This window comes from Leptonychotes weddellii, chromosome 8 (genome assembly GCF_054177405.1).
Source record: "Leptonychotes weddellii isolate Sample4059 chromosome 8, ASM5417740v2, whole genome shotgun sequence".
In the NCBI taxonomy this organism is placed as follows: domain Eukaryota; kingdom Metazoa; phylum Chordata; class Mammalia; order Carnivora; family Phocidae; genus Leptonychotes; species Leptonychotes weddellii.
In genome coordinates, this window is record NC_138376.1 from 22,489,175 (window position 1) to 22,509,934 (window position 20,760).

The 20,760-nt window shown below is 43.9% G+C and overlaps 2 protein-coding genes across 8 annotated transcripts; both read left to right on the forward strand.

Moving 5' to 3' along the window:
* The first annotated feature begins 202 nt into the window (after positions 1-202).
* On the forward strand, positions 203-14,281 carry TRIM39 (tripartite motif containing 39). Of its 7 annotated transcripts, XM_081827808.1 has the most exons (9): positions 488-1,036; positions 2,557-3,016; positions 4,060-4,155; positions 8,937-9,167; positions 10,337-10,359; positions 10,964-11,079; positions 11,790-11,974; positions 12,273-12,340; positions 14,143-14,281. In XM_081827808.1, the coding sequence occupies exons 2-9, from the start codon at positions 2,564-2,566 to the stop codon at positions 14,186-14,188; spliced, it is 1,218 nt and encodes a 405-aa protein (XP_081683934.1). In that variant the 5' UTR covers positions 488-1,036; positions 2,557-2,563; the 3' UTR covers positions 14,189-14,281. The 7 variants fall into 7 exon arrangements, with proteins under 7 accessions (XP_081683930.1, XP_081683929.1, XP_081683931.1 ...); XM_081827804.1 differs by lacking the exon at positions 14,143-14,281 and adding an exon at positions 203-338 and having other exon boundaries at positions 987-1,036; positions 11,790-13,840; XM_081827805.1 differs by lacking the exon at positions 14,143-14,281 and adding an exon at positions 248-338 and having other exon boundaries at positions 992-1,036; positions 11,790-13,840.
* Positions 14,282-14,936: 655 nt separating this feature from the next.
* On the forward strand, positions 14,937-16,632 carry RPP21 (ribonuclease P subunit p21). Its single transcript, XM_006734400.3, has 5 exons — positions 14,937-15,070; positions 15,147-15,247; positions 15,335-15,417; positions 16,221-16,353; positions 16,493-16,632. The coding sequence occupies exons 1-5, from the start codon at positions 15,014-15,016 to the stop codon at positions 16,551-16,553; spliced, it is 435 nt and encodes a 144-aa protein (XP_006734463.1). The 5' UTR covers positions 14,937-15,013; the 3' UTR covers positions 16,554-16,632.
* Positions 16,633-20,760: the final 4,128 nt, after the last annotated feature.

The window sequence follows — 20,760 nt, forward strand, 5'->3', positions numbered from 1 at the left end:
CAAGCGCATGCGCGGCCCTCTTTCTCCAGAGGATTCCTCCGGTCACCTGGACGACCACATTTCAGACACCTGCCCCTCCCGGTCCCTTCTCGCTCTTGACTCCTCCAGCTGGTTCTCACCTCTGGCCCCCCTCCTTCTCCTCCCGCAAGCACCGCTAGGCCTTCCCACGGCAGCGAGCCGACACCCGGGCTTCCACTGACACGAGCTTCTCGGCGCGGCTTCCGCTTCCGGCGAGTATTGTGTGTCGCGCTGCGGGGCGGGGGCGGGGGGAGGAGGAAGGAGGGAGGCAGCGCTCCGGCGGCTCCGCGCCCCGCACTCCCGGACCTGAAGCCGGGAAGGTAGGTGCTGTCCCGCCGCCGCGCCCGGGCCCTGGGGCCTGCCCCTGCCGGCCGGCTCCGCACGCCGCGTCCCAGCGCCCCGCGACTGCGTCACCGGCCCCCCGCACGTAACCACAGCTGCCTCCGCCCGCCTCGGGCCCGGGCGGACGTTTTGCCGCCCCGGCGACGTCAGCGCGTCCGGCGTTGCTTGGCTACCCCGCCGTTCCCCCGTCCCGCTGCCGCTCGCCTCCCCGGGTGAAACTCTGACGCCGTCACCGCGGGCCTCGGCTGCGTCATAGCGGCGGGCATCCCACCTTCACGTCACACCTCCTCCTCACCTGGACACGCATTCCTCCCTCCCTGTCAACCACGACGTTTCCTCTCCCCCTCTCCAATCCCCCTTACGCCAGATCTGGCGAGAGAAGATGGAGACGAGGGTGGGACTGAGTTGTGGACGACGCTCAGGAGAGGGTCGCAAGGTGGGACCCCGGACAGTGGTAGAAACAAAATGAGGACGTCCCTGAAGTTTGCCCTTCTACTGAGACACGAGGAATAGAGGGAAAGAAATGACCAACCCAGAGGCACCCGAGGCCTCACTATGGCTGTAAAGTCCTCTCTCTGCTTTCCTAACCTTTTCCCCATTTCTCTTTCACACCACTTCTTTGCCAGTCTAGATCCATCCTGGTCCCTAAATCTGCGTACAGTTCAACTCACCCCAGGTGAGGAGGCCACCTTATTTCTAGAAGAAAGGGGCAGGTTCACTAGTCAAAGTTGGTTTCCCTTCGGTGAAGAAGAATCATCTGACTGAACTTCTCTCCTGGTTGAGGGAAGAATTCAGGTCCAAATAAATTATGAGCTCCTACTCCAAATTAAAACACTTTTCATGTGTGCCATCAGTATATACAATAATCATTGTTAACCCAACTCATTACATGGCCACTTATCTCATAGCACTTAGACCTACCAAATTTCCTTTCTTCTGTTGGGTCCCTTGGTATGGAGGGGAAAGGGGGTGGATAGAGAAATCAACTATTTCATGGATAAAAGTGTGATTTTTTTAAGGAAGGAGTGGGGGACCAGCTTTCTGCTTTATAAATCCCTTTGATGCATTTCCAGTATTTTGAGCCTTCATTTGAGAGAGACTTTGATTGACTCTTTACTTTTTTTTCTCTAAATCCCAACCACTCCAGAACCTATTAGTTGGAGGCACAGTACCTCCAAGGAATTAGTTTTCAGTAGCTATTTCAAAAGACTCCGGTCACTGCTGAATATTTAGAAAAGACTTGTCAGCACTCTTTTCAAGAGCATACATTTTTCGAGAAGTATATACTAATAAACTTTTTAGTGTAGTTGCCACATATTTATCACTTTTCAGCAGTTCCAAATGTCCACATGCACACAAAGAAACGGGATGTTGTGTGAATCATTTCATTCCAAGAAGGCACACTTCCTCTAGACTAGTCTGATGCAAGAAAGAATAATTTCAAATTTTCCTGAAAAGAGCTTGTTACTCTTGCCTAACTTACTCCTTTTCTTACCCTTTGAAAGAGTGACAGAACAGTGGCAGAGAAGCTTATGCTTCAAAGAGCTATTGTAATAAAAATTTTTCTGTAATATTAAACTTTAAAATATACTTAAGAAATCTTAATTAATATTTTGACTTTTATGGCACTTTCCAGTTTCCCAAGCTCCTTTCTTATCTATTAGAAAAATATGTCAAACTAGGGATACATTGGTCTGTTTTTAAGATACATGTGGGATAAGTCTGGATTAGGAAAAGTATGCTGGACTAGAGTTGAAGGAAGCCTCTAATGAGAAAGCAGAGGTAAAGACAAAAGAGATTGGTGGTTGGGTGTCAGTGTGCTGAGGAGGAAAAAAAAAAAAAAATAGATTGATGGCTGGGAGTCACAGGTTTTGGAAACAGAAACAAAAAAGAGGTTGAGGGGGACCTGGATGGCTCAGTGGGTTAGGTGTCCAACTCTTGACCTTGGTTCAGGTCTCGTTCTCAGGGTCCTGAGTTCAGGCCCTGTTTTGGGCTCCACACTGGGCATGGAGCCTACTTTAAAAAAAAAAAAAAAAAAAAAAAAGGTTGAATCTAGTGGAAGAGAAGATGTAAAATACCAAAATAGGGCTAACTGAAGTTAGGATTTATCATGGGAGTAAATGTCAGGCCAGGGGTACAAAAAAATTAAACCTCCAACTAATATTTTTCTCTCTCTGCCCCCTTTCCATCCCTAAGTTAAATAATGGCAGAGACAAGTCTGTTAGATGCTGGGGCCTCTGCAGCCTCCACAGCTGCAGCGCTGGAGAACTTACAGGTGGAGGCGAGTTGCTCTGTGTGCCTGGAGTATCTGAAGGAGCCTGTCATCATTGAGTGTGGACACAACTTCTGCAAAGCTTGCATCACCCGTTGGTGGGAGGACCTAGAGAGGGACTTCCCTTGTCCTGTGTGTCGAAAAACATCCCGCTACCGCAGTCTCCGACCTAATCGACAACTAGGCAGTATGGTGGAAATTGCCAAGCAGCTCCAGGCTGTTAAGCGGAAGATCCGAGATGAAAGCCTCTGTCCCCAGCACCATGAGGCCCTCAGCCTCTTTTGCTATGAGGACCAGGAGGCTGTATGTTTGATATGTGCAATTTCCCACACCCACCGGGCCCACACCGTCGTGCCACTGGATGATGCCACACAGGAGTACAAGGTGGGGAACCAGACACATGATGCCAAGGTGGGGCAAGAGAGAGGAGCACAGAGGATGGCAGACTGCCTGGGTAGAGGATCCTAAGCTGAGGGCAAGACTGTATCTGGTCCTTACTCTCTAGTCACCTCAGAGCTATATACACAGAGGGCACACTACATCTGATCAGTTATCCTCAAGCATAAAGAAGAGCAGTTTTGAGGAGCGCCTCAAAATTGCTTTCTGACTTTTCCTAACATCATTTGAGTCTTATGGGTGAATATTGCTTTGTGTGGTCTTATAATGTATCATTTTTTATAAATGAATGAAACCACTTGGAGATGGTCAAACTTAGGAGGAACTGAAAAGTGGTCTGATTTCGGTCTGTCCCCCTGCTCAGAATGTTCCTTATTTTCCCATCGGTATTGGGAATACATAACATTAGTTTAGACTGATCCCCACCAGACTAAGCTGAACTTGTCTGCCATTTGTATCTGGCTAGATAATAGATAATGTGGCATCGGATTTAATTACTGTTGGGACACAGGGTAAATGTTCGAGTAATAGGAACTAAAGATTTTAATATCTTAGCACTGATCAAGTATTTTGTTTAATTATGTTAATAAAATCTTGGACACAAGATTTAAAGTTGTTTACAGTATAAGTAATAAAGACTTTATTATATTTGTAGGTGGTTTGAGTTGGATGGGAGGACAAGTGTAAAGAAGGATATCTGAGTACAGAAAGTCACTTTGACCATAATAGGCAGTCACTTGAGTAAGAAAATGATAGGATTGGGAAAGGACACGGAGTTGGTGACAGCTGGACAACTGTGAGATTCAGTGAGAGGAAAGTTTGGAGAGCAAGGAAGATGATGGGGACAGGCTGGCAGCAGGAGGAAGGACCAGAAATTGACACCCCAAATGACAGGCAAGGAAGGGAGTGGGATCAAGAGGTGATGAGATGGATAGGAAGCAAATAAATGGTTTAAAATAAATGGGTTAACCTCTGAATGTAGGATGTACCAGGCAACCCTAAATGCCACCTCTCCCACTTCCCACCCTCAGGAAAAATTGCAGAAGTGCCTGGAGCCCCTGGAGCAGAAGCTGCAGGAGATCACCCGCTGCAAGTCCTCTGAGGAGAAGAAGCCTGGAGAGCTCAAGGTAAAGGCAGATGATTCCATTTGGGCTGCTCTGCAGGCAGTTAACCACACATTAACCACACATTCTTTAATCCACCAGTTCTGATTCATTCGAAAAATGCTGTTCTCTCAAAAACAATGGTATTTTATTAGGCTTCTTTGTCATTATACATTGTACTTAAATTATTTGCAATGATTTAAGTATTGAAGAGAAGGATGTAGGAAGTGAAGGAAGGGCAGACAGCATCTTACGTGTGGCAAGTTGAGGGAGTTCACGCCCATTGGTCTCCTTTTTTCTTGTAAAGCAGGGAGAGAGCAGGGATAGGAGTTTCTTAGAGAGACTGAGGAGAGAAGAATTTGGAAAGGTTCACTGGGGAGAAAGAAAGAAGAAGCTAACAAAAGAGCTCCCAGAACTTCCCAGTGACTTTAGGACCACATTCTCTTAAGTAAGTTCAGGTATGCTAGATGATGTTGGTTCTCCTAGACTGTTGCTCTCTCCATCCTACATCTATAGGATCCTATCTATCCTTCATGCAGGATAAAAGCCACTTCCTATACAGCCTTCCTTGACCCTTCAGAAATTAACTTTCTTAATTTGCATATAATTTTGCTTCTCTTTCATATCATTACCATATTTGTCGCATGAGATTTTGGTATCTGTCTTATTTTATTGGACAGTGAACAATTCTTAATAGTGGCAATAATAACTAAGTATTTATTGAGTCCCGTGTATGAATTCATTGGGTGCCATGACATTCCAAACTTACAGGGTTGCATTAGGTTTTAAGGTTCTGCCCAGGTTAGAGTTCTAAGAGTTCAGGCCAATGAATATGTGGGACCTAGAGGAGCTGTAAGACAAAGGAAAGGGAGTCCTGGAGGTCATCTTTAGCAAAGATGAACTTAGATACCTTGTAAAGTGGGTATTATTACCCTCAATTATCACAGGAGGAAACAACTTGAATAAGTATCTAGTCCAAGATCACACAGCCAATATGTAGCAAAATCAGGGATACTAGCTCTGCATGAATCCATAAGTATGTATTAAGCTTCCAGTATAGGCCAAATTCTGACACTGGGGAACAATGATGAGCAAGAACACAGTCCCTGTCCTACTTGAGCTTACAGTCCGGTGGAGAAAATAGATAATGACATGGCACGAAAGTACAGTTGCAAATTCATAAGACAACATAGAAATTTGACCTCATTAAAAGCTTCCAGAAGAAATAATGAATTTTTGGAGTTGAGATTTAGGGATCACCAGAAATTAAACACAAGTTTGAAAATAGTAGAAACACTAATTTTTTAACAATAACAACATTTTGATAGAAAGCAAGTATTATTAAGTATTACTAAGTACTACCTTAGTCCTTTATATATTTGAATAAAGCAAGCATTTGAATTTTTTTAAATTATAACTAATTTTGATTGCAAAGGTGAACTTTAAAAAAAAGTTCTTTGTTCTTTTGGAGGGCTCCTGAGAAACTTAAAATATGTGAAAACGAAGCTTATTCCCAGTCATTAACTTTCCTGTTCCTGTTGATCACCTTCTTAAAGGTAAAGGATAAAGAGGGGAATAAAAATTTTTTAAAACCTTCTAAATGCTTGAACAGATCTGTGGTGTTTTTAAAAATTCAGTGGTCTCTGAAACTACCACCAACATTCCTTTTGTGACCATTTAAATTCTCCTTCCTACCTCTCCCTCATCCCTACTTCCAAAATCAGACCCAGTGCCCCTTTTAAACATAATTAGTAATTAAGCATGCTGAAGGGAAAATTATAGATAAAATAACTTCCCTGCATAATTTTAAAAAGAGACTTATGCTCAAATACACACACACACACAACATAAAGGAAAGTGATTTATATAAAATCTGATATGTAAATATTTGGGCACAACTACCCTGAAAGACACCACAATGTAGTTTTATCCTTGTACCTATATGTGACATCATCAACAATGCAACAAATACAAATTCAGACTGAAATAATTGCATAGTAATGTTGACAAGCACCACAAGCAGCTTAGCTCTTGGTGACATAATTTTTCAAAATGATAAGTAACTTTTGGTAAAGTTCTAAGAAAAAAATACAGTCTTAGTTTTATTCAGCCATTTCTGAAAAATTCAGGTATATTAAAACTGGGTACAAATTAACTCTGTTTAAATTACTATGTATAAAATGACATTCAAGTCCAGGCCTATGTTTTTAAATATACAGCAGAACATAGAAAATGGTGCAGGACGGTGCATGTTGCAGAGTCATCTCACATATTGGAGTGCTAGCAGCCTTACTAGAGTACCCCCAGTTATGGCAAACAAAAAAATGCCCCTTGTTTCCAAAATATCCCTAGTGGGAAGTAAGAACCTCATTAAGAACCACTGCCCTAAATATATAGAGTGAAAAAAAAAAGGGAAGGGATTATGGGATTATATAAAAGACAGCCCTTTTGCTTCCTATTTACCACAGTTATGAATCCTAAATTCTACCCATACATCACCTCTCAACATACACCAACACACACGTGTGTGTACACACACACAAGGAAAAAAGTTGTATTTTACTTAGGGGTTAAATAAAATTCAGTTACTTTACCAGCATAAATGAGTTTATTCAGGAATAGCAGAGAATTGCAATTCAGGACAAGCAAGCTAAGGCAAATCCATAGGCAAGTGTAGAGAACAAAGGAGAGGACCACTCTTCTAAAGAGGAAAGGAGGTAGTTGGGAGGGGCTCTTATAAATGAAAAGTCCTTGAAGTGACCTGGGAGTTCAGAGTATAGTGACTTTTCATTGGCTGGGTTGTGACAGTTTGTCACTGGCTGGCTTGTTGCCCTGCAAAAAGGAAACCTTCCTTCCTCCTGTTGGGGTGGTTAAGATAGGATGGACTTGCAAGGTACATCTCTTCCAATTGGGTCTACAATTGACCAGGGTTAGGGTGTGAGTGCTCCCCCTGCTGGCGTCCTGACTCCATTTTAGTGAGGTTTCCTTTTATAATTTTCACAGGGTAAATGCTGTAAGAATATATTTTGTTCCAGTGTGCACCTGAGAATGCAGCAGTGGAATGGGAAGCAGCAGCAGCTCCAGAATTAGAGCTAGCCAGCCTCTGCTGAGAACTAGCTTGAAATCCAGAAACACCAGGCTTCGAAGGCCCACACTGGCTTTGCAGCCCCTCTCTATTCACCCTCAGCCCTGCCTTTCCGTCCCTATCTACTTTTTACTTCCAGATTCCCTGTCTCTGCTTCTCTTTTACTTCCCTCTTGGGTTTACTTTTCCCCATCAGTCACGTGACACTTGGGAGACTCCATCTGGGCAGATCATTTGTTGCAGTGGAGGTACAAAAGGAAGGACATGCTAGGTGATAACCTTCAGAAAGTATTATGGCTGGTGTTTTAGTACTATATTATCAAATTTCAGGAAGGTTAGAGCTTTAATTCTGTGTGGTAGCTGAGAGAAAACATATTTCAAATTTCAACAATTAATTCACAAACTTTTGGAACTTATTCCTGGGATGGGAACTGTCAGTTCTCTGAAGTGACTTGAAACTATTTAACAGGTTCTTCCCTGAAATCTATATACAGTTGACCCTTGAACAAGGTTAGCAGTGCAATGGAAAATCTGCATATAACTTTCAACTCCCCAAAAACTTAACTCTTTTTTTTATTAGTTTCAGAGATAGAGTTTAGTGATTCATCAGTTGCATATAACACCCAACACTCATTACATCACGTGCTCTCCTTAATGCCCATCACGCAGTTACATCATCCCCCACCCACCCACCTCCCCTCCAGCAACCTTCAGTTTGTTTCCTATGATTAAGAGTCTCTTATGGTTTGTCTCCCTCTCTGATTTCATCTTATTTTATTTTTCCTTCCCTTCCCCTATGCTCCTCTTGATTTGTTTCTTAAATTTCACATAGGAATGAAATCTCATGATATTTGTCTTTCTCTGACTGACTTATTTCACTTAGCATAATACTCTCTAGTTCCATCCATGTCGTTGAAAAACTTAACTCTTAATACCTTACTGTTGACCACAAGCATTAGTGATGACATAAACAGTGATTAACACCTATTTTATATGTTATTTGTATTATATATTGTATTCTCACAATAAAGTGAACTGGAGAAAAGGAAATGTTATTAAGGAAAGCATAAGGAAAAGAAAATACCTTTATGGTACTATACCCTATTTATGGAAAAAAAATCCTTGTATAAATGGACCCTCACAGTTCAAACCTGTATTGTTCAACAGTCAACTGTATGTATTTTGTAATAACCCATTACTAAAATCTTACTGATTCTGATACTATTCCGGTTGGTTCTCTGGTTTTTAGAGGGTAGATGTCTGGCAATATACAAATGATCACCATCTCATCTCTAACTTCCCAGTACTTATTTCTTTCCTTTTCTTGATAAATTGCATTAGCTAGAACTTTAGAGTTGGAAATAGCAGATATATCTTGTATCCATAATAGTAGATGTCATTTTATTATTGAGTTCTTATATCTTGCTTTTTTTTCACTAAACCATAGAAGTACAGCTTTTTTAAGAAGTTAATAAAATTAAAATTTTTTTAAACACTGATTTTTTTAAATTCCCCAGTGGTCTTCATTCCCGAGTAATCAGTAAGGGTGACATTGGGGAAGGAGCCATTACTTACAGAAGGAAATTTCAATGGAGAGAAACATGAGTATCCTGTTAAGCTATTTCCATTGACACTGGAAGTCTGTGTTAATTCATACACATGGTGGGTAGGGTAAGGCCCCACTGGCCCTGCTAAATATAACACCTTCCCACTTTTCTCAGAGACTAGTGGAATGTCGCCGGCAACAGATCTTAAAGGAATTTGAAGAGCTTCATAGGCGGCTGGATGAAGAGCAGCAGATGTTGCTTTCACGACTGGAGGAGGAGGAACAAGACATTCTACAGCGCCTCCGAGAAAATGCTGCTCACCTTGGAGACAAGCGCCGGGACCTGGCCCACTTGGCTGCTGAGGTGGAGGGCAAGTGCTTACAGTCAGGCTTCGAGATGCTTAAGGTTCGACCTTTGCCCCTGTATAGCCCCTCAGATCAAGTGCAGTATAGCTTTGCACAGGCCATTCTGTCAACCTGGGATGCTCACTCTTCTGCTCTGCTTCTCTAATCCAGTTCTTTATTCCAGACATACTCAAAGGATCTTTTTCTATAGAAAGGCTTCTCTGATTTCTCCCATCCCCTTCTAATCATTTCTGTGTTCTTATGTCTTGTGAACAATTATGTGCTTAATTTGTACCAAAGAAAAAAATTCCATTTGAAAGGAGGGAAATCGAGTCTGAATTAGTGAAAAAAACTATACATTAAAAATTATGTAAATGTAGTTGCCATTATTTTTAGGTCCTGGAACTTGATTTACCTACTGCTAAAAAAAAAATACAAACCTAGTTTGAAGGACACTTGAAATTATGTATAAATAATATATTACTTTTGATATGTAAATAATGCCTCTAAAATGTTTGAAATAATTTGTTCTTTTAAGCAGATGAATGGTGTTAGCAAGGCTGTAGGAAATATGTCTCTTATTTTAGAGATCAGATTACCAACATTTGAATCAGTGAGGCTTCGTTGTACATTTATCTGCATGTTATGTATTGCTTGGTACTTATTCTTGTGTCCCTTCATGTATGTGTGTTCTGCCTTCCACATTAAACTGGGAAATCCTTGGGGGGCAGAGATTTCTCTTCTTTGTCTTCTGGACCCCAAGTATTCACAAATCAGGATTGGCACACAGTTATTAGTATTTATTAACCAGTACCAGACAGGGATAATAAACAACAACAGGAAAGTGTGATTCATTCCTATGCCACCAGTCTATACTGATCCTCAAGGAGACAGGTGTGTGGTTGGTACTTGGGGGACAGAGTAAAGAGCAGACAGTGCAAATGTCCTTTGCATTGAGCTCCCAGTGTCCTTAAGGAGCAAGACAAGGACACAAGAAACCATTTGGAAGTGATAAAAATTACCAAGCTTCGTGCTAACCAGAAGTTGAAAATAGGGATCAGGTCGAGAGATGTACTCAGATCCCTCTGGAGCTCTTCCCCTTGCATTGTGACCCTTAGTTTGCCCTATTCCTATTGTATAGATCTAGGACTTTGGGGAGGGGGGAACCTTTTGCCTGTAGGACCCTTGACTACCAGGACCAATATTGCTTTCTTTTCTCCTTCCCTCTAGGATGTCAAAAGTACCCTGGAAAAGTAAGTGATTCTTGCATCTCTTTGAGTGAGTTAGGTCTTAGCTTAGAGACCAGGAGTACAGTAAGGAGTTAGGGGAGAAGGATAGGAAAGTCACGCAGTGTCTGGGTAGGATGTGGGAGAAGATTCATTGCATCCATGAAGCCAGTTAGAGAGCAAATCATTGGGAGTAATAGTCCATTACCTTTTCCCCTTTGAGCATCAGGACTAACGTGGTAAGGAAGATACCAAGGTAATGTAGAACCAGATTCTCCCTGTGCCTGTGGGTGGAAATGTGTCCAAACAAGACAGACAAAGGAAGGGGTTGGGAGAGTGGGGAGAGTGATTACTACTTGCATGAAATATAGTCATACTCCCAGAAAGTTCTGAGACTCATTCTTAAAATAAGACTCTGTTCAGGGAGCCATATGGCTCTCCATAGATTGGCAAAAGAAAGCGGTAAGTGAGTACTTGTCTTCAGAGAGGAGGGAGAAAGTGGGAGGATGGAGAATTTTAGTTTCTCCCTAAAGAGAGGGACTATCATTCATCTAAAATAGTCTGCATACTCACTCAGCTGGAGCTTCCCCTGACCCTGCCCTTTCTTCCCCTATCTCCCTATCCCTCCTAGATGTGAGAAGGTGAAGACCATGGAGGTGACTTCAGTGTCTATAGAGCTGGAAAAGAACTTCAGCAATTTCCCCCGACAGTACTTTGCCCTAAGGAAAATCCTTAAACAGCTAATTGGTGAGTTGTTCCCAAAAGTAAACTAGCAGAGGGAATCAGCAGAGAAGAAAGTCTTTAGATCCCACTTTATCTGGGCTTAACTTATCCCATCTGTCATTTTTTGTGCCTATCCCTTTACCTGGCTTTCAGTTTCACTGTGAGTAACAGAGCTTAGGTGTCATCTACTCTTAGGTCCACACTTTTCTAAATAGGCACCCAGAGAGGTTAAATAATATGCCTAAACTTGTCCCCCCGCCCCCCCGGCCTTGAGAGTGAAAGGGAGTATCATTAATATTTACTCAAAGAAAATAGTCGTGAACCAGTTCCAGATACATGGTCACCCTATCCCTAGACCATAATGCTGTCTTGCTGTGTAACCTTCTAAACATTTTCTGTTCTTTCTGGCCCTTAGACTGTGACTTGTGCTTCTTCACATAGTGAGATGATGTCACAGGGTGGTGGAGAAGGGATCAGGCAGGAGCCTAAACCATCAGCCCTTGCAGAATCAAGAGATCATTAGCTGTTTACTTTAGGGCCAGGGTAAGAAGGGAAGCCATTGTTCCCTCCTTTCCCTTAGGTGAGACCATGGATTGAGAAAGTTAACCAAACCCCACTGTGTTCTGGGGACCTTTAAGGAAGCAGGCTCTGTAAAGGCAGGCTGGAAGAGTGAGGCAGGGGCATTTAGCTATTCCCATCCTCATCTAGCTCCCCACTCTGGCTTCTCCCGCCAGCGGATGTGACCCTGGACCCAGAGACTGCTCACCCTAACCTAGTCCTGTCAGAAGATCGTAAGAGCGTCAAGTTTGTGGAGACAAGACTCCGGGATCTCCCTGACACACCACGGCGGTTCACCTTCTACCCTTGTGTCCTGGCTACTGAGGGCTTCACCTCAGGCCGACACTACTGGGAGGTGGAGGTGGGTGATAAGACCCACTGGGCAGTGGGCGTGTGCCGGGACTCCGTGAGCCGAAAGGGCGAGCTGACTCCACTCCCTGAGACTGGCTACTGGCGGGTGCGGCTGTGGAATGGGGACAAATATGCAGCCACCACCACGCCTTTTACCCCTTTGCACATCAAGGTGAAACCCAAGCGGGTGGGCATATTCCTAGACTATGAGGCCGGCACACTGTCTTTTTACAATGTCACAGACCGCTCTCATATCTACACTTTTACTGATACTTTTACTGAGAAACTTTGGCCCCTCTTCTATCCAGGCATCCGGGCTGGTCGGAAGAATGCTGCACCACTTACCATCAGGCCCCCAACAGATTGGGAGTGACAGGTAGGGATGTGGGAATAATTGGGGTGAGTCAGGGTCAAGAGCTATGGGCCTTCCTTCCTGTGACCTGCTGGAACGTCTTCGTGTCTGCCTGGTTCCAGTCCTGCACTGTCTAGGAGAGGCATCTTGGTTTCTAGAATGGTTTATATGGAGGAGTAGATAGGACTGGTCTGGGATGAGAGCACAGCTGTGTCTCCCTTCTGTCAGGGTGGGGAGCTAGTTCCCAGGGGTTGTCTCCCCTGAAGTCCATCAGGTTTTTCTATTGCACATGGATAGGTTGGGAAGGAAGGAGAGGCTTTTCCGGAAACAGAAAGTCTGTGGGAGGGTCTGACTTGCTCAAAACCAGAAGAGGAAACAGAAACCCCTGTACATCCTTTTAGGGGGTTCTTTGACCCAGAATGGTCTTATTTCTTGAGGAAGATCAGAGGGGTCTGTGTACCTCTAGACTAAAATAAAGATGAATGATAGTTGCTCTTATGGGTCTAGAAGTTAAGGAGTTTTTTTTGTTTGTTTGTTTGTTTTTGAGGGCAGAGATTGAGCATCAAGATTAGAAAGAAAGTTGGGAAAGGGGCTAAAGGAACAGATTCCTAGTGACCAATGAAGGGGAAAGGGGTTTCTTTGGTCTTCCATTCCCAGAGTAAGTTGCCATTATGAGTAGGATTGGCCAGAGGTAGGAATGTGGGGAGGAAAGGGTGAGAAGAAAGGAGAGGAGAAATCGGGTCCCTCTCTCAGCCTTCAGCAAAGCTGGCTTAGTGCCTGCCTCCTTTGAGTTGGTTGTCTCTAAGATGTCGGTCAGTCACCTTTCTCCTGCAGAGATGAGGTACCAGAGACCCCTCAAGACACATCTACCCTTTCACTGCTTTCCCAAGGGAACCTGGAAAGGACAGTCAGGTATTAGAGGAAAGAGAAAGGTTTTTCTATCCAAAGCCCTGGCCTTAAAGAATGTTACTAAGTAGCTGCTCCCAAGTTGTCAGCCTTGTTCCTTGGCTAAGGTGTCCAAGCCAAAAAGGGAGAAAGGAAATAGAGTCTTCCTCACCCTGAGGACAGGGTAGAAGAGAGGGTGTGTAGAGGGAAGGGTAAGATAGGCAACTTCCTTTAGCCTGTGTGCATATGGCCTGGAACTAGTGTTCACAGGAGCCAGTCTTTTGCTTATTTGTTGCCATCCTTCACCTTTTGCCATTTCCCCTATCAGAGAATGTAAATCATTTTAACATTAGGCCAAAATAAACAACTTGTAGGGTACATATGTTGTCAAAAAAGGTTAAAGCTATGCATGCCAAACCGAACTAAAATGATTTGGAATATTTGCTATTTGGGTGATCAGGGGTTCACAGAAGATTGGGACAACAAACTGCAGTTTATTGAGGGTGTTTCAATTCCTCCTACCACCTCAACAGGACTTTGTCCAGACTCTCCTCTTACCTTTGTGCCTTGACTGTGGTTCTTTGTGGCAAGATGCTTTGGTTGGTAAAACAATATGGAACAAAGGATCCACTGAAGTGATCTCTGTGTTGTGTGGTAATTTGACGATGGCCTTGTGTTGATGTGTAAGAATCACTGGTGTTAAGAATGCATGATCCTGGGGTTTGCCCTCAGTGATTAATCAAGGTCTGGGGTGGGCCTGGATGTCTACATTTTAAACATACTCCTCATTTGAATTTAGGGATCCTTGTGAAATTAATCCCAGAGGAGGTTTTGGCCATTTATTCTGAGCTGGAGGCCTGGTTTCCTGCATGGCCTGTTGGGGTTTGAGAAGGGAGAGAGGCCTTATTCTCTCCTTAATGCTACCCTTTCCCTGTCTCAAGGTTCATTCATGTTCTGCCGCTCCAGCTCACATCCCTCTACTTCTGACTTCAGGAACTGGTGGTCATTAACTATGAGGCAGAAGTAAACACAGGATGTCAAACAGAACAAACAGGAGACAGGTCAGAGTAAGGGATGTGAAGTATATGATTGGAATAGGGGAGGTGGGGGAGGGGTGAGTTTCAGGAGCAGGAGATGTCAAAAGTTTCTGTGCTCCAGTACCTAAGACTAGAAGTTAGCTAGGATCACCTACTGTGTGTCCAGCACTGCATAATAGGAAGTGGGGTGGTTTTTTTTTTTTTTTTTGGTAAGTGGAAAAGAATGGGAATAAGCTGTGCTTCCTTCCTTTGACCACCCTCATGATCCTTTCCAATTTCACTCCCACTGGTACCAGTGCTTTTTTTGAATGTATAACTTCTGTTCCTTCAGTCTGTAGATCTTTCAGGCATCTGCCTTTGGCTTCAGGAGCGTAGGGCAGAAGTTCTAGCTGGGTATAAATTGCACATAAGCATCTCCCCAACCTATCTGCATAAAGAGACCAGTCTTGTGTCCTAAAAATGTTTTGCAGTTTAAGATCTTCTCCTGTTCACTAGACTTTCCTACCTAGTATAACTGACCATGGGCTTGAGGAAGACTAGAAGGTAGCCAAAACTCAGAAAGGGACCCTGGACTTGGGTTGCAGGGGTGGGTGTGGGTTTACAAATAACTGGGGTCCCTGAGGCCGCAGGGTGGCGCCGGAGTAAGGATCGCGGAGAGAGCCTCGCGGGCCCAGGAACTACACTTCCCAGGAGGCCGTGCGCGGGCGCCTGAGGCGGGGCTATCGGAGGGGCGGGACCTGCGGACTGTCGTGTGTGAGGGACTCGCGCGGCGCAGATGGCTGGGCCGGTGAAGGACCGCGAGGCCTTCCAGAGGCTCAGCTTCCTGTACCAGGTGAGTCCGCGTCTCGGGGCGTACGGGGAGGCGGCCGGATGTGGCCGGCCACGAAGTAATGGTTTCCTTCTCCCAGGCCGCCCACTGTGTCCTTGCGCAGGACCCCACGAACCAGGCGCTGGCGAGGTTTTACTGCCACACGGAGAGGACCATCGCAAAGCGGCTGGTCTTGCGGCGGTGAGACGCTCAGGGAACCTGGCGGCGGGCGCGAAGCATGGGAGAGGGAGCGCGGGCGCTCGGACCACCATCCCCTTCCGTCCGCAGGGACCCCTCGGTGAAGAGGACCCTCTGTCGTGGCTGCTCTTCCCTCCTCATCCCGGGCCTCACCTGCACCCAGCGCCAGAGACGTGAGTGCTCCTAATGATGTGGGGGTGATTGAGGAGCACCAGTGGGCTGGGGAGGAGACCCCCTTCCTCGCTTTAGATGGGCGTCGGGCGTGGGATTTACAGCAGCCGGCTCTTTCCAGCTCTGGGTTGAATTGCTAACTTAACTTGGACCAACTAAGGAAAGGCAGTAGGGAATGATGTTGCCATAAGACATAACCCACCCATACATACTAATAGATGTTATTTTGTATGGTGGAGGACAGGATTCACATCACCATTCATTCATTCGACAAATATTTTTCTGAGATGAGTCAAGTATTGTACAAGATCCATTATTCTCACTGAAATTATAGTCTGATAGGACAGACTAAGAAACAAGATAGTGTAGAAAAATGCTTTACTTGAGGAAGTAAAATGCTAAATTACTTATACTAGTAGTCGTGCGGTTCATGATAAGCAAAAGGAGTGAGAAATGGAAATTCTAGGCATGTGTGAGGACTCTGAGACAGGAGAGCTTGTGGTGCTGTCAAGGAGACCAGAGTTCAGGAACCTGGAGTTTGAGATAGGCAAGGGCAAAAAAACATGAGGCTGAAGAAGGAAACAGGGCAGATCTTGAAGAGGCTTGTTAAGGAGTTCGGACTTTATCTTAAGGGATACCAAGAAATTGACAGACTTTAAGCAGAGGTAAGATGCCTCAAATTTGTATTCAAACTTGGGGAGTGTTGGAATTCTTACTGAGAAACAGTGGAGGCAAAACTGGGTGCAGGAGACCTTTTCTTCTCCTAAACCTGGGCACTTCCCTCCTCCTCCCCACTTTCATCCAGGCTGCAGGGGACAGCGCTGGACAGTACAGACTTGCCTAACATGCCAACGCAGCCAGCGTTTCCTCAATGATCCTGATCATCTACTCTGGGGAGACCGGCCTGAGGCCCAGCTGGGGAGCCAAGCAGGTGACAGGTTTGTAGAGAAAAATTGGGGATGCCCCAGGAAGATAGGCTTGATAGGGGGCATAGAGGTGAAAAGAACACACAGGTGGATTCTGGATTGGTGTGAGAGGTGCTACAATCTTAAAAAACTCAAATTCCTATCTACCCAGATCTCAAACCACCACAGCCCCTGCCAAATGCAGCTCACCCCATTCCAGCCCACCTCCCTGAGGAGAAAGTGTAGCCTCAGAGCTCCAGTCACCAGTGATGGATTCACCCTATCTTTCAAATAAAGTATAATTGTGTTTCACTTTGTGTGCTTCTGTGAGTATTTCAGCTTTTTATTCTATTTTCCTCTGTTTCAGTTTGTATTTTTCTGTCACTGGCTAAACTCTCTGTCTTTACCCATGCTCATATTCCTACCATTAAGGGAGATCCTGATTTCCATAGACCACTTGACCCCACTAAGCAGCTTCCATTTCCAGGGCCCTGACCCCAGTGCTCCTTCATCCCTGCTTCCTCAGTACAGTGCCACATTTGGAACTCATGGTCCAGGATTGTCTGTAAGAGCTTGAGCCTTCATAGAGCATTTTTTATTTAGGTAGCCCTAACTGTTGACTAAAGGGCTAGACAGACTACTGATACCACTGGTGGTGTTTTTATTTATTTATTTTTTTAAAAGATATTTATTTATTTATTTACTTATGTATCAGAGAGAGTGTGTGAGAGAGAGCACAAGTGGGGGCAGAGGGAGAGGGAGAAGCAGACTCCCTGCTGAGCAGGGAGCCCAACTTGGGGCTCGATCCCAGTACTCTGGGATCATGACCTGAGCTAAAGGCAGATGCTTAACTGACTGAGCCACCCAGGTCCCTGGTGTTGCTTTTATTTATTTTTTTTTTAAAGATTTTATTTATTTATTTGACAGAGAGAGACACAGTGAGAGAGGGAACGCAAGCAGGGGGAGCGGGAGAGGGAGAAGCAGGCTCTCTGCGGAGCAGGGAGCCCGATGTGGGACTCGACCCCAGGACCCTGGGACCATGACCTGAGCCGAAGGCAGACGCTTAACGACTGAGCCACCCAGGCGCCCTCTGGTGTTGTTTTTAAACAAGGAAAAAAGTTTAGCGGGTCAGAGTGGCTTCAGATCCTCCAGACTCACTCAGCCTTTCCCAATCTCGGTTTTCTTTTATAAACCTAATAAGGGAAATTGTACAAATCTGAACTAACAAGGTCAAAGGTGCTAATGAAAGGACACTGGTGAACACTACACAAGTATGCCCCATAGGTAAACCCTCAGGGTTTTCTTGAGAATAAGTAAATAACAAAAATTGTTTTATTTGATATCCCTAGGAAACTTATTCAAAGATAGAATTTCAGACTGACCACTTTGCTCGGTGCCAGCTAATCAATTTACCTCAAACATACAAATAAAATTCACTGTTCTCAGAATGCAGTGTTTTTTTGTCCCTTTCTCTTATAAATCCTGTGTTGTACTTATTTATTGCTGCATAAAAGTCACTGCATAATGCGGCTTCAAACAACGATTCTGTGGACTAAACTGTCTGAGAGCTTGGCTGGGTAGTTTCTTCTGTTCCATATGGCATCAGCTGGAGTCACTCAGCTGCATTTAGCTAGTGGCTGTGGCACCTGATCTGGAAGACCCAAGAAGCTTCTTTTGCACCTCATTGCTTTTCAGTGTGGCCTAGCTACATAGCTGGTTTTGAGGTCCTCACAGCATGGCTGTCTCAGGGTGGTTGAACCTCTTACATGCTGTGGCTTCCACAGAGAGCATTTCAAGAGGACAAGCTCCAAGGTGTAAGTACTTACCAAGCCTCTGTATTCATCACACTTGCTAATGTCCCCTTGACAAAGCAAGTCAGGTAACCAAGCTCAGATTCAACATGTAAGGGGCATGAATACTGAGAGGTTCATTCATTCCCTGGGGACCACCAATGTAGAAATTTACCACATCTTTATTTTGCCTTCATCCCTGACTCAGTCTCTCCACTGATTGCTTCATCTGTCAATAAGTTAGGTGCATGAAAAATGGTAATTAGTGTGCAAGTAACTAAATGCTTCTGAATTACTTTTTGATCACTTATTTCTGGAGATAATGTCTACCTGGGTCAGGGTAGATCTGGACCCTTTTTGTCTTCAGCTCATATTCCTTGGCTACACCCATGAGTCTCATTTCTGAGCTCATTGGCTCTTGCACACTAGATCTGATTTTTGGCTAAGTTTAAGTGTGCTGTTGGTTGCACATGACTGAACATGCCCACAGTGGGATAGTAATGGGGGAACTTCTGAGATCTGATTTCTTGGCTGAATCATAAAGTGATACCTCTCATGTGGGAGACTATGGGAAGAATGTCCCAATTAGGAAAATAGATGAAACAATGCGGAATGTGGTTCACTTAGGAGTTTGTGGTTCATTCATCTGTTTTATGTTTTTATCAGTATAGGTTCCTCTAACTAGAGGTCATACTCCTATTCCTCCTTTCTAAACTCTGTCCTTTTTCATGTTTTGGGGTTTTTTTTTAAGATTTTTTATTTTGGGGGTGCCTGGGTGGTGCAGTCAGTTAAGCAGTTGTTTAAGCATCTGCCTTCAGCTCAGGTCATGATCCCAGGGTCCTGGGCTTGAGCCCTGGGTCGGGCTCCCTGCTCAGCGAGGAGTCAGCTTCTCCCTCGCCCTCCCCCCACACACACTCATGCTCTTTCTCTAGCTCTGCAGTCTATCTCAAATAAATAAAATCTTTAAAAAAAGATTTTTTATTTTCAAGTAATCTACACACAACATGGGGCTCGAAATTACAACCCCGAGATCAAGAGTCACATGCTCCACTGACTGAGCAGGCCAGGTACCTCTCATGTTTACTTATAATAAGATAGTTGTCAATATATGCAAAAGTGGACTCCCTATAACAAGGAAATCAAATCCTAGTATGCAATAGCTTTCCTTAATGTTTCTAAACAATTCAGTAATTCAAAATGTGTGCCCTTTGCACTGGGTGTTGTATATAAGTGATGAATCACTGAATTCTACTCCTGAAACCAATATTGCACTGTATGTTAACTAGAATTTAAATGAAAGTATTTTTAAAAAGCCAAAACAAAACAAAATGTATGCCCTTTTTGGTTTCTTTTTTTAATTTAAATTCCATTAATTAACATACAGTATATCATTAGTTTCAGAGGTAGAGTTTAGTGATTAATCAGTTGCATATAACACCTAGTGCTCATTACATCAAGTGCCCTCCTTAATGCCCATCATCCAGTTACCCCATACCCTACTCACCTCCCCTCCAGCAACCCTCAGTTTGTTTCCTGTAGTTAAGAGTCTCCTGGGGCACCTGGGTGGCTCAGTCAGTTGGGCATCTGCCTTCAGGTCAGGTCATGATCCTGGGTTCCTGGGATCAAGCCCCACATTGGGTTCCCTGCTCAGTGGGGAGCCTGCTTCTCCCTCCCCACTGCCTGCCGCTCCACCTGCTTGTGCTCTCTCTCAAATAAATAAAATCTTTAAAAAAAAAAAGAAGAAGAGGGGCGCCTGGGTGGCTCAGTCGTTAAGCATCTGCCTTCGGCTCAGGTCATGATCCCAGGGTCCTTGGATCGAGCCCCGCATCGGGCTCCCTGCTCGGCGGAGAGCCTGCTTCTCCCTCTCCCACTCTCCCTGCTTGTGTTCCCTCTCTCGCTGTCTCTCTCTCTGTCAAATAAATAAAATCTTAAAAAAAATAAAAAATAAAAACGGAGAAATAGGATCAAGTAAGTATGAAAATTTGGTATGCCAGTAAAGTGGAATCTCAAATCTCTGGGGGAAAGATAGGCTTTTTAATTAATAGTATTAGAACAACTGGATAGCTTCTGAGAAAAGATAAAATTAGAGCCACACTTCACATCACACACTAGAATAAACTCCAATAGATCAGAAATTTAAATATAAATAATGATACCACATAAGTACTAAAAGAGCACATTGATTAATTCTTCTATAACCTGTGGATTGGGAAGACCTTTCTAATCATGATTCAAAATACAGAATAAAAGAAAATATTAACAAACATTATATAAAAGTAAAAATATATGTGTTTTGGAAAAAAATAGACAAAGGACAAATTACAAAGATGTGTAACATAGTACAAATAACTTGTAGCTTATCTTCCTGCTGCAGTTCTTAAAAATCCAGAACACAAACACAAACACCAAAAAAAAAACTTTTAAGCAAAAGACATCAGTGGAGATTTCATTGAAAAGGAAAGGCAAATGGCCTTGATACATATGAAAAGATGCTCAGTTGCATTCATGATAAAATAAAACTATACCAAGATAACAATTTCCCATTGATCAGAGTGACAAAAGTGCCAAACTTCGTCAAAGCACCCTGTTAGTAAGGCTGTGGAGAAATGGTCCCATTATAACATTGCTGATTGGGGGCAAAACGTTTAAT